General features: G+C 45.9%; 1 protein-coding gene across 1 annotated transcript; it reads right to left on the reverse strand.

The window, feature by feature from the left end:
• Positions 1 to 1,629: 1,629 nt before the first annotated feature.
• Positions 1,630 to 4,237, reverse strand: sat2a.1 (spermidine/spermine N1-acetyltransferase family member 2a, tandem duplicate 1). The gene is made up of 6 exons (XM_028989298.1): positions 4,105 to 4,237; positions 3,521 to 3,572; positions 3,302 to 3,385; positions 2,983 to 3,084; positions 2,870 to 2,910; positions 1,630 to 2,780 (listed from the first exon to the last, which is right to left on the reverse strand). Exons 1-6 carry the CDS (start codon positions 4,225 to 4,227, stop codon positions 2,607 to 2,609), a joined length of 576 nt encoding a protein of 191 aa, XP_028845131.1. The 5' UTR covers positions 4,228 to 4,237; the 3' UTR covers positions 1,630 to 2,606.
• Positions 4,238 to 12,735: the final 8,498 nt, after the last annotated feature.

The raw sequence follows: 12,735 nt of genomic DNA on the forward strand, positions 1-12,735 counted from the left end.
CTTACAGTCGGTAGTTACAGGGGACAGTCCCCCCCTGGAGACACTCAGGGTTAAGTGTCTTGCTCAGGGACACGATGGTAGTGAGTTGGGTTCGAACCCGGGTCTTCTGTGGCGACGAACCGTAACTTTTTTCGGATCTAGGGAGAGCATCGCTCCGACTTCTCCTGGTTTAGAAATTAAAACGACCGGGGGGAACCCGGGCAGGGGGGCGGGCTACGCTTCTCCTGCTGGAGTCGATGGGAGGAAAGGGGTTTATCTGACTGGCCGAAGAACGTGTCGTTCTGCCGCATTCAACGCGCGGTGGCGCTGTCGCTCAACGTTTCACAACCCGCGGCGTTAAACAGCTCTGATTTGTGATCAAATTCTGCATTTTTTTTTTCTACAAAAGATTGCTGATCACAGAACGAGCAGTGGGATATGTATTGATGAAAAGCGAAGTGATTGTAAAACACTGCAGCACAGCACACAGTGACACAACGAAATGTGTCCTCTGCTTTTAACCATCACCCTTGGTGAGCATTTACATTTACAATTACGGCATTTATCAGACGCCCTTATCCAGAGCGACTTACAATCAGTAGTTACAGGGACAGTCCACCCTGGAGCAATTTAGGGTTAAGTGTCTTGCTCAGGGACACAATGGTAGTAAGCGGGATTTGAACCTGGGTCTTCTGGTTCAAAGGCGAGTGTGTTACCCACTAGGCTACTACCACCACTAGTGGGCACTGCAGTGGGCACTGTTCACATTTAAGAGGTCAAGGGAGGTCAGATGGTTACACTGTAGGTGTATATGGGTGGTAGTAGCCTAGTGGGTAACACACTCGCCTATTAACCAGAAGACCCGGGTTCAAACCCCACTTACTACCATTGTGTCCCTGAGCAAGACACTTAACCCTAACTTGCTCCAGGGGGGACTGTCCCTGGAACTACTGATTGTAAGTCGCTCTGGATAAGGGCGTCTAATAAATGCTGTAAATGTAAATATAGGTAATCAGCTTTACTGATTCTAGCGCTTCTGTTCTCAAACTGTTCTCTTCTGATCAGACCTGAGATGATTCGGAGATTTGAGATTTACATTTACAGTATTTATCAGACGCCCTTATTAGTAGTTACAGGGACAGTCCCCCCTGGAGACCCTCGGGCTTAAGTGTCTTGCTCAGGGACACTTAAAAAACCCTAGGCTCCCACCACCACTTCTCTGGAATTCCCTGTGTGGTGGGTGTTCATATTTAGGTATGATTTCATTTTTTACTTCCTAGTGAAAGAGGAACTTATGAAATATTGCAATGCTTGACTGAATTTGATACATACTTGATCTTTTTAGGATAAACTAGTACTCATTATTATTCAAATTGGTACTGATACTGACTGAATAAGATTTTCCAATATTGTGAACATCAAAAAATGATCAGACAGGACGTAATAACAATAAACATTTTTTTTATTGCTAGACGCTGACACCAGATCAGATCTTTCCCTTTTCCCAACTTTGTGCTTACTGTCAAATCCCAATAACCCAAACACTGACAACGAGACGGTGATTTATCAGTGACGTTCATCTGGGTCCACAATGTGAGGTCAAGAATCGCTGACCATCGCTGATAAACTGATTGCGATAGAGGATTCACATTTTCCGTAAACTGAGCACCTTTATTACACAGGAATGAAATACCATAAATATTGTACATGTATCACTTACACCACACTGTAATAGAAACCAAAAAATAACACAGAAACCCCGTCCTTTATTCCTCTTTTCAGGAGAACTGTGTTATTGTGCCGTAATAATTGAAGAAGGCTTTAACGGCACAGAGCAGCGTAGCAGGCCTCCTGTTTATCCGGCATCATCAAGCATCAAGGTCATACTGGTGGAACAGCTTCCTGCGCAGAACCCGCGCAATGCTGGTCGGCCCAGTTCTATGCCATCTTCCTGCAGCCGGAGGACGTTCCCTACCCCTCTAGTAGTAATGAATGGTTTAGGGATTTTTCGCTATTGCTAACGGCGCATCACTTCTTCAAACAGGTAATGGAAAGAGAGCAACGTCTCACATAAAAACATCACCGATACATTGGCGGTCAAAGGTTTTAACACACCTTCTGTACCGAGACTATGAAATATGCACGCTACATACGTCTGATGCACATCGTAACATGACATGCTCGTCGAAATGAGTGAAGGGTGAGCTGTCGACGTGGTGCTCAGCACTGGAACTCTTTCAGGACTGTGAGAATTTGCTGAACTGTAATCAATTATTTTTTATTCGTTTGAGTCGTTGATTTTGTTGTGTAATGTAAAAGCGACCAGAAAATAAGGGGGTGTGTTGAAACGTTTGACTCTTGGTCTATGGGGGTCACAAAAACGCTTGACCTCTGATGATCAGGGTTATGACCGAATCACACAACAAAATCTAAAACGTGAGACAGATGTTTCACGCTAAAAACACACAGAGACAATTCTAACATGCTGACAGGGTCAAAGGGTTGGTGAGTCTGACCCTGTGGAAGGTAAAGAACCTCACAGTTAAAGGGCTACGTGGGGATCGGTTTGAGTGTCACAGTCAGGGAGAGGGTCAGGGTCATGCCAGAGGGTCAGAGGTCATTTCGGTTTAAGGGTCCCCCTGCGCCAGGTGCTCCAGGGCGTCTCCTTCGCAGCGCATGCAGTGGTAGCCCATGTCAGCGGTGACGTCCCAGCACCCCTGACTGAGGTAGAACTCCAGTGACGCCTTATTCCAGTCCAGCACTGCAAAGTTAAGCTGGTGGCATCCCGCTGCAAGACCCAGCTGAACAACAGAATTAAATATGTCATAGAAATATGGGACTATAAGATAACAATAAGACGATTCCACGTAAAAAAAAAGGCCCTTCTTACCTGGGCGACTTTACTCATCAACGCTTTCCCAATGCCTTTACCTGCAGCAGGAGGACCAGGAAGACATGTTTAAATAAGCCCCTCCCACAACACTGCGCTTTCAGCTGACTGACCTCTGAACTCCGGCATGACGTACAGGTCCTCCATGTAGACCGCCCGGCCCTTCCACGAGCTGTACGTGTAGAAGTAGAGGGAGTAGCCCACCTTAGTGTGACCTACACACAGAGGCACAGCACAGACGATTACGACCCTCTGGCCACTTTATTAGAGACGCCACGTCACCTGGGCCCACCTGCACCCGCCGTGCATAATTTACATTTACATTTTATGCCTTTTATCAAGTACATTGTACATTTGTAATAAAGCGACGGAATAATCACTGCGCAGAATATTATTTAAGGTCTTTAAAATCCATGCTCGGGAAAAACGTACCGTCTTTGGACCGGTGATGTTCTGGCACCTCCGCGATTATTCCATGGAAAAAGGGGTTTTTGGAAAACCCATCTTGTTCGAGGTCTGGCGCACAGAAACACATATGCAGATGTGGGATTTCTTTTCAATGCAAGCTTTTCCAAAATACTCTTAATTAGATTTAAGATGTATTAACTGTGCATGCAATTGATCTGCGGCTAAAGGGATTTTCAGTCCCACCTCTTTGCGTGATTTTCACTTGGTCTGACACTTTCTCATATTCAGCCAGTTCCTAATAATAAAAAAGACGGACAAAAATACAGCAACAGAAAGTAATTGGGTTATGTACATAAACATCCCGTGAAGCTGCATTCTCTTAAGAAAACGGAACAAACGTGAATTCATTTACATTTACATGGGGGAAAGACATTCTGCCGCTTTTCTGCGATAACTGTCTTATTAAACACAGCAGAATGTAGTTTCCTCACTGTGTGGTGGTGATAAAAAAAAAAAAATCAATACGTTTCATAACCCAAAGGTCGGGTATATTGAACAGGAACGTGCCTAACCTGCTGACCTTCACCTCTCACCGTGAAACTGAGAATTCCTGTATCTGGCCCCGCCCCCTCGCCCCGCCCCCTCGACTCGCCCCGCCCCGCGACATTCCCCCAGTCAGGCTTCAGACAGGACACATACGGCTCTACTGTTACATATGGAGAAGAGGCGCGCACAGGCCCCGTCATAACGCGCATGCGCGGGCACCCACGATCCAGCCGTCGCCGCGACGCCGTGTCACGCCGTCGCCGCGAGCGCGGAGCACTCACCGCTATCATGCGCGAGATGTCCTTGCAGTCCTCGAGCGTGGCGGCGCGTATCGTGAAGTCCATGTCGCGGTCGCGGCGGCGACAGGGCGGCTCGACCTCGGACGGATGCGGCGGCGGCTGCATCTGCTGAACAGCGCCGTCCACGCGTGGCGCGGAACTTCATCTGCTTAAAGGAAAAGTCGGACCATTTTCAACATGCGCCTTGGCGTAAATTCAAATGTCCGGTTCGAATAGCATCTGAAATGAAGTATCTCATTAGTATTTGAAAGATTAAATCTGAATAGCCGTAGCGTTAAAGAACAACCGAAGCACAGAAAGTGGAGCTTTAATAGTTCTATATTATACCTCATCGATATGTTATACATCATGTTAGATTTCAGGGAAATATTACAATTAAATTGCATAAATATGTTCATTATTGATCTAGGTTTGCCCGAGCCAAACCCACTGTTATGCACAGCAATTATTAATTAAAATAATTAAAATGCGTCACCTGACGATGGCTGACAAAAATTGCAAATCAAATGAACATTTCATTAAATAGCTAAAACTGTTTAATAATACAGATTTACAACGCGCCAAAAACGCTTTACCAAATTTACAAGTAGCGGATCATATGGAAAGGATAGGTACTATAGACTGGAGCCGACCCGAGCACAACTAATCAGATGACTGAAAGTGAAGTGACTGTCATGGTGAGACACTGCAGCACAGCACACGGTGACACCACGAAATGTGTCCTCTGCTTTAAACCTTCACCCTTGGTGAGCAGTTTGTGGGGACATTTGAATTTTACTTTCTCACAGTATTTCTGTTTCTTGGGTTAGACGTGTACAGAGGAGTTTGATGGGAGAAAGATGCTGAGGATGGAGCTACCAGGCAGGAGGAAAAGTGGGGGGCATAGCAGTGTGCAGCACTGTGTGGGGATGGTGTCCTGCTCATGGGCACCTCAGTCGCACCTTTGGCGGCTCGGATTCGAACCGGCAACCTTCTGATCAGATAGAAATTAAGAGTACAAGATTTACAGCTCTAGTGTATATAGCATACAGGATTATACAGAGTTTGAATATGATATTGGGTGTGTTGCTTTTTATTAAACGTATAAAACCATGGGAACCGATGCTCTAGACGAAGGTTTATCCTCGGGTATTGGTGATTTAACTAATTTATTACAATTATTGGCTATAGCAATCTGATCACCCTGATACGTTTCTTGTAGTATTCTGAGGGAAATGGATCAGGGTCACAATGGTAGTAAGTGGGGTTTGAACCTGGGTCTTCTGGCGAGTGTCTTACCCACTAGGCTACTACCACCCTACGAACACTTGGACAGTCGAGACCGGAACGCCATCAGCGTTCACGTTCAAGAAAGGAGGGGAGAGAGGGGTGGAGCAGCACGTATACCGGGTCAAAGGGGGGATCAGAGGGGCAGAAATGAGACAAAGTCGACCGGACCCATGGATGTCATCAGGAGCCAAACACATCGTTTAATGGACTTTAGTCTTTTTACTCAGCAATGGACGATATTATTATTATTATTTACAATGGACGAATACATTTTAAGGTGGAATCGACATAGAGTCGTGTTTTTACGTTCTTCCTCTTCATGTACTTTCGGCTGCTCCCGTTAGGTGGCGCCACACTCTGTCCTCTCCATCGGTAGACCTTCTGCTATGCCCGCCCCCCTTTTTTTTCCTCCATCCTCAGCATCTTTCTCTCATCAAACTCCTCTGTGCACGTCTAACCCAAGAAACAGACAATACTGTGAGAAAGTACAATTCAAATGTCACTTCTTGACCTTTAAGCACAACTGAGCCTGGATTTGAACACATCAATCGGAAAAATACTCCTAGTCTTCCGTAATTTGGTAGAAATCCATGTAGTTCCATATTCCTTATATGTCGTTTATTTTACGAGTTGAAAATATAATTACGTTCATCGTTTATTGGAAAATGTTAAATATTGTATTTGAAGGTGTTTTATAAATTGCTCTAATTTGACAGGTTACCACCATGTTCCCAGCATGCATTGCATGCCTGCTATGGAATCTGACACTTCTGCAAACTGGACGTTGTGGTGTATTGTAATGTGGGATCGGGAGCCCACTCTGGCTAATAGTGGGTCCTGGGGTGGGTGGGTGGGTGGGGGCGATGTCGGGGGTTGGGGGTTTATTGCTATTTAGGGGCGTTGTAAACCTTAGCGTTACTCATGTCGAAAATTCCCTTTGACTTAATATCTTTTTTTTTCATTATTTTACAAAAATGTATCACTCCGGGATAAGAGTTATACCTGCTCGTGTGCGCATGCGCACCATGGGTCATTTTTCCCCCAGCAGTGACGCACACGCAGCACGGCATGGCGCTGGTGCCAGAAATACCCCGGGACGGCGCTGCAAATAGCACTTTCCCAAACTCGTGAAACTCGAGACGAGGTCTGACGCGAAAGTGCACGGTGGAGCTATTTCCAGACGCGGACCGAACAGCGGCGCAGGATGGAAGCGTGTTTTATTATTATTTTTTTTATGCTATACTATGTTGTATATTATGTTCCATGGTTTACAGCAGCCAGGTCTCTGGCGAATTTAGACTATAAATAGCAGCTGCTGGCGTGGACAGATGTGGGTGTGGAGGAAGTGTGGTGGGCAGCGGGACACTGGACTTCTGTCACCCAGAAATAGCCCGGCTCTGTCTGACTAACGGGCCGCCTTGTTTCCACCAGCGGTGACGTTTTTACTGCGTGGACACAGACCTGCACTTACCAATTTAATGAAGTTGAAGAAAAATGAGTAAGAGCTTAGCAATAAAGAAATGACTCCATATAAATGGGAATCATCTGCCGTTCAACTCATTTCGTTTATTCTGTTCGTTTTCACTGTTCCTAAAAGGAACGGACCTTTATGGCATCATCTTACCCACCCACAGATGGAGGACTGTTATTCATGCATCTTTTTTTTATTAAATGTATAAAACACATTTATTGCTAAAGATTGGAAACGTGCATGACGTAATGAACTTGAGGAACATCTGTCTGCGCGCGGCGCCTCCTTTTCCTGTTTAGTCTGTGACGTCACGCTCACTGATTCAGCTCCTCGCGCGGCACAAAGGGATCTTAGAACAATGATATCAGAATCCGATTCGTGGCGAGAACAGCCTGTGCTTAACCTAACGCCCAGCCTATTTAAATTAGGCCAACTTGATTTTTTCACCCCCACTCCTGCTTTATCTCACTTTTTTTTTTCCATCCCTCCATCCTATCTTTAACTACTATGCATTTTACAGAGCAACAGCGCTCACACTTTCAGCTCTCCAATAACCACATATTTCACCCATTCAACCAACGTAACATATTCAACCTCATTTAACCTCATTCCAGTCATCCCCCTGTCATCCACTCCTCTTTTTTAAATCCCTCCCATTCACCCCAATGCATTTTACATAGCAACAATGATCACACTTTTAGCCTTCCAACCACCATTACAACCAAATCAACCACATTTAACCTGCTCCCACTCATCCCCCTATTCTCCACTCCTCCTTTTCATCCCTTCATGCTCCTATTCACAAAATCCAATTAATTATATAGAGCACAATGGTCATATTTTCATTCTTACATAAATGACACGTTCCAAAATGTCACCAAATTTCACATGACGCATCATTGCCCTGTCCCGTTGTACTTTTGTACATGGTCTAAACATCACCAAATTTTACATTGCTGACCCACCCTGTTAGCATTGGAAGTGGAAGTGAAGTGATTGTCACATGTGATACACAGCAGCACAGCACACGGTGCACACAGTGAAATTTGTCCTCTGCATTTAACCCATCACCCTGAGTGAGCCCGGGGAGCAGTGCGTGGGGACGGTGCTTTGCTATTGCTATTAATGCTTGCATGATAGCATTAAAATGCTAATATTTATAAAAGAGCCCAAATATTCTCAAGTTTCAATCAATTTCTTGAAATTAACTCAACAATGAATCCGCTATGCAACTTTCTCTCAGCTCCTAGATTTTCACAATTTTACACATTCCACAAAATTAACCAATTTTACTCTTCGCCTTCGTCCTTTCTTCCTTTTTTTAATTTTTCATAGAATTGGCTAAAATTGTACATTAACTAATATAAGAACGAGTCTACTCTTCCCCTTCATACTTCATATCCTCTCATCTTTTAACTGCTTTACAAGCCAAAATCAAAGTTTGCTCAAAAAATGTCCTTTTCTAGTTCTGTTTACCCCCTCATCATGATATTAGTGTCCAGATGTCACTTAAATTCACAGGAGTAGTGTTGGTAATATTTAAAGCTATAACTCAATGCTTTATGTACATTTGAGAGGTGGAGGAGCAGTAACCACCTCTTCATCTGCTGGATGAATCATGTAGAACTGATGCAAGCCCTTGGCAAGAAGGTTTTCCCCTCTGGTGTCTTGCAGTTTTCACTCATTCTCACATGCCAGACCCCAGACTTGTTTTGCCATATTAGGACATGAGCCGCCGCATGCGACTCTGATATCAGTGTGAGGAAATGGACTGGAGTTCACTGTGGCGGTCAGTGCGTAGAGCGGCTTAATCACCGAAGCGGTCTGGGGTCGCTGCTCTCAGAACATAGTCACTCCGCGACCATGCCGTGAAACCCGCCCCCTTTTTCACAAAAGTTCACGCAAAACCCGTGGCAGAGTGTGCCACATTTGCATAACACATATCTACAGTTACCTTTAATAAGCAGGTCACATTAAGAAACAAGGAGTAAACAGTCCCATGATGCTTTGTAGGAGATGACGCCTGGTTCGTATTACGTAATTACCATTGCCGTGAGCTCCCCAATGAGCGTTGTTCCCTTAGATCAGATGTAACCAGCAAGCCGGCTGCTTCAAAGAAGAACATAATATATCATCTGCTCATGGGTTCTATGGCTTCTCTATGAAGGCAGTATAAACGACTGTGACATAACTTAGCTGCTAGACTCTGTTGAACAGCGGTTGTTGGTTTAAGTCCAGCTGTACATGTATGAAGATCAGATAAGGAATTCAAAGCCCTGGGAATAATCCCTGGGTTAAACTTTTTTTCATGTGAAGAACCTCATAGCCTGAGTTCATGCTGTCTGGGACATGCATTTGGTCACAATCAGGCTGTGTACAAGCTACTATTATTAGTCGGAAAGAGTCAAGAACAACATGCAAGTGCACAGAAGTGTCGAAAAGACTCATGCATGAGAGGGCCTGCTGTTTTTCCTTTGTATTACACAACATCTAGTGCTGCGTCGTGATTGGCCGAGCGGAGTTGAAAGAGTTTCTGAAGAGGGCATCGAGGATCTAGAACACTTTCATTGTTCATTCAACTGTTCCTTGTAAGTATTTATTTGGGGGAAAATATGGTACATTCTTTAAGGAATACACATTGCCACTTCTTCCTTGCATCCTGCTCTCGGTATTTTGTCTCGAATGTTCTGCATAGTCCAAGTTGGTCTCGTAAATAAATATTAACCTGCATCAGTGACTGTAGGGGCCATGGTGCCATGAGGTGGAATGCTGCAACGGGAAGGTCATCGTTACAAATTTCCAAATAACGAATCAGATCTGCCCATAAACGGTCTGCACCCAGTTTAGGATCAGTGGCTTTGCGCTACTGTTTCAGCGTAAACAAACAGCCCTGAACCCGGAACAGGCACGTACAGTAAGACCGGCGAGTGGGAAGACGTGGAATTGTATCCTGAGGAAGTGTCTTACAATAAGTGTGGGGGGGGGGGGGGGGGGGGGGGGTCACGGCTCAATCTTCAAAGTGCATTCTTTGGCCGCTAACCCAAAAAAAAAAAAAAACAGTCCAGGGCTCGGGCTCATGTCTGCTGGGGACAAAATACGGACCCCCAAAGACGCTCGGTGACCTGCTCGATTTGCAAGAATTGATCTTTCACGTTGTCCGTTACGAAAAAGCACAACTTTGAACGCTTTTTTAAAATATTCTTTTCCCGTATTTCTATCATTTATTTGCAGGCAATGTTACTTTTGTTCGTTGCCAGTAAGGCACTCAAGGCAACACAACACCGGCAGCTTGTGAGGAGCAGACAAAAGAAGCTGAAACGCAGAAGTGTCGGCTCAGCGATAATTGGCATAATTTTCATGATGACTTTAATGCACTTTGTCCACGTAACTCCGTGGCACTAAGCCCACGGGCTGTTTGGTTTGGAGTCTGCCCCACCCATCAACAAACCAGTCACACACACACACACACACACACACACACTCACGTTAGCAGTTCGACCAGCCTGCGTGGCTCCAGCTTGGACCAGATGGCCCATGATATCAAACTGAAGGTTTTGAGGTGAAGGTCAACCACCCCACAAGCCATTTGACTGTAAGACTTGTAGAATAAGCCACATTCTGTAGTGACCCCTGAGGCAGAGACCTCGCCCAGAGTCCCTGACCGTTGTGTACGTGGTGTGTGTGTGTGTGTGTGTGTGCTGGAGAACGCAGGTTCTTCAAAAATCCAGTGACTGTTTGAGCAGTTACTTTGACTCTTTTTTTTACTCTTTTTTTTTTTTTTGCTTTTTTTAATCTTTATACATCGACTTTCACTCATTTGCACACCTTCGCTCTACCTGTTACACATATTTTATGTTAAAGACGTAAAAGTGTTTGCCATATTTGCATATTGGTTTTCATTGTGTACTTGCAACATTTGCAATACTGTGGTCTGTAGCGGCCGCTAAAAAGCATTTCACTGCATGTCATACCGTGTATGGCTGTGTATGTGACATTTAAAATTTGAATTTGAAATCCGGTCCAGTAAGTACATTCCTCCCCCCAGCGCTCGGGTCATTTATATTCACTTTTACTTCTGGTTCATAGGCCCTCTAAGCAAACCTTTAACCTTTGACCTTTAACCACCCCTTTAACCTTGTCAGGGTTAAAAGCCGGGTGGCTCTCCCGCACCGGGATTCGCAGACGCCGATCGCTTGCCGGCGTGAATCCTGAGGCTTCGGGTTCCTTCGGTTGTGCAATTTCGCCGCGCTGGTAGCAGTCAGGCCCATTATCCCATGCGCTCATGTCTACCAGCTTCCCCCGGACACACACAAAGGCCGCTCTGTTGTCGCAAGTGCACATCTCAGGAGCTCCTCCTGGACGTTGCGTCAGAGTTGCATGTCCCTCAATGTCGTTTTACGCAAACAGCGTAATCGCAGAATTGCGATTTGTCCTAGAATATGTGTGGTGTTTTCTGAACTGAGAGAAGGACTGGTTGGGTGGGCGATACCGCCATTTTGAAAAAGACCCTTGTGGCGTTATGTGTGTTACGCAAGCAGTCGGTTACATCGTAAATTTGAGTTTTTAACGTTTAAGAAAAAAAAGAGGCGAATTTTGATAATCGTCTGGTTCTCCGCTGGTTCTCCTCTGAAGGAACGTCAGGTAGAACTCGACCCCTTGGCGGCGCACACCGTCCCGAGATGTTTTCGGCAGTGGCTGTCGTTATTTTGCTGCCACATTTTTTGAGACAGCCGCGTGTCAAAATGAGACGCGTGCGTCACAACTGCCGAGTCGTTTGCATGGCGAGGACCAGGGTGGTGCTTCCTGATACAGAGTTCGCTCATACATGCTTATTTATTCACGTTTACAGCGTTTACCAGACGCCCTTATCCAGAGCGACTTACAGTCAGCAGTTACAGGGACAGTCCCCCCCCCGGAGACACTCAGGGTTAGGTGTCTTGCTCAGGGACACGATGGTAGTAAGTGGGATTTGAACCTGGGTCTCCTGGTTCATAGGCGAGTGTGTTACCCACTAGGCTACTACCACCCTAAAAACCGCTGTAGAAATGGTCTTTTTTTTGACAATTATCTCAGCCAGAGGGTCAGAAGGGTCCTGCCTTCTCCTTTCGTCCCCGATTGCACGTTAGAAATGTTCCCCTCGCAACAAGCAGGATCTGTGTTTTTAACGGATTTCAACGGACGTCCTCTGTGAGAAATACTGCTTCTCTTGCCATTTCGATGACTGCGTTGAGTGTGTGTGTGTGTGTGTGTGTGTGTGTGTGTATTTTGTGAGCCTGCGTCTGAGGGGTGGAGGGTGGCGTCACCAGACCCTCTATAATGGCACCGCTGTATTCCCATTAGGTTGCTTAATGGGTGTGCCGCCCTTTTTACACAGGGGTACTGTGTTCTCCTGCGCGCACACACACACACACACACACACACACACACATGTTACCAGTTAGTCCAACTCAACCACCCGGGTCAGAACAACGGCAGCCCTTAAAACACACAACCTCTCCTAAATACTGTCATGGCGTTTCACTCTCTGCCGGCTGCCGCACTCAAAGTGTCAGGAATGCATTAAAGCGAAGGGACGGTGGACTGTCCGGTCGAGGACAGTATGGACCCGAAGCCGCCAGAGCGCGGCCCTCTGCGGCAGAGAGAGGGAGAGAGGGGGGGAGGGAAGGAGCGAGAGAAAGGTAGGGAGAGATGGAGAGGGAGAGAGAGAGGGAGAGAGATACTGTGATAGAAAGAGACAGACAGAGAGAGTGATGGAGGAGAGAGAGAGAGAGAGGGTGAGGGAGAGAGGGAGGGAAAGAGCGAGAGATGGAGCTGGAGAGAGAGAGGGAGAGAGATACTGTGAGAGAAAGAGACAGACAGAGAGAGTGATGGAG

Source organism: Denticeps clupeoides, chromosome 1 (assembly GCF_900700375.1).
Source record: "Denticeps clupeoides chromosome 1, fDenClu1.1, whole genome shotgun sequence".
Lineage (NCBI taxonomy): Eukaryota > Metazoa > Chordata > Actinopteri > Clupeiformes > Denticipitidae > Denticeps > Denticeps clupeoides.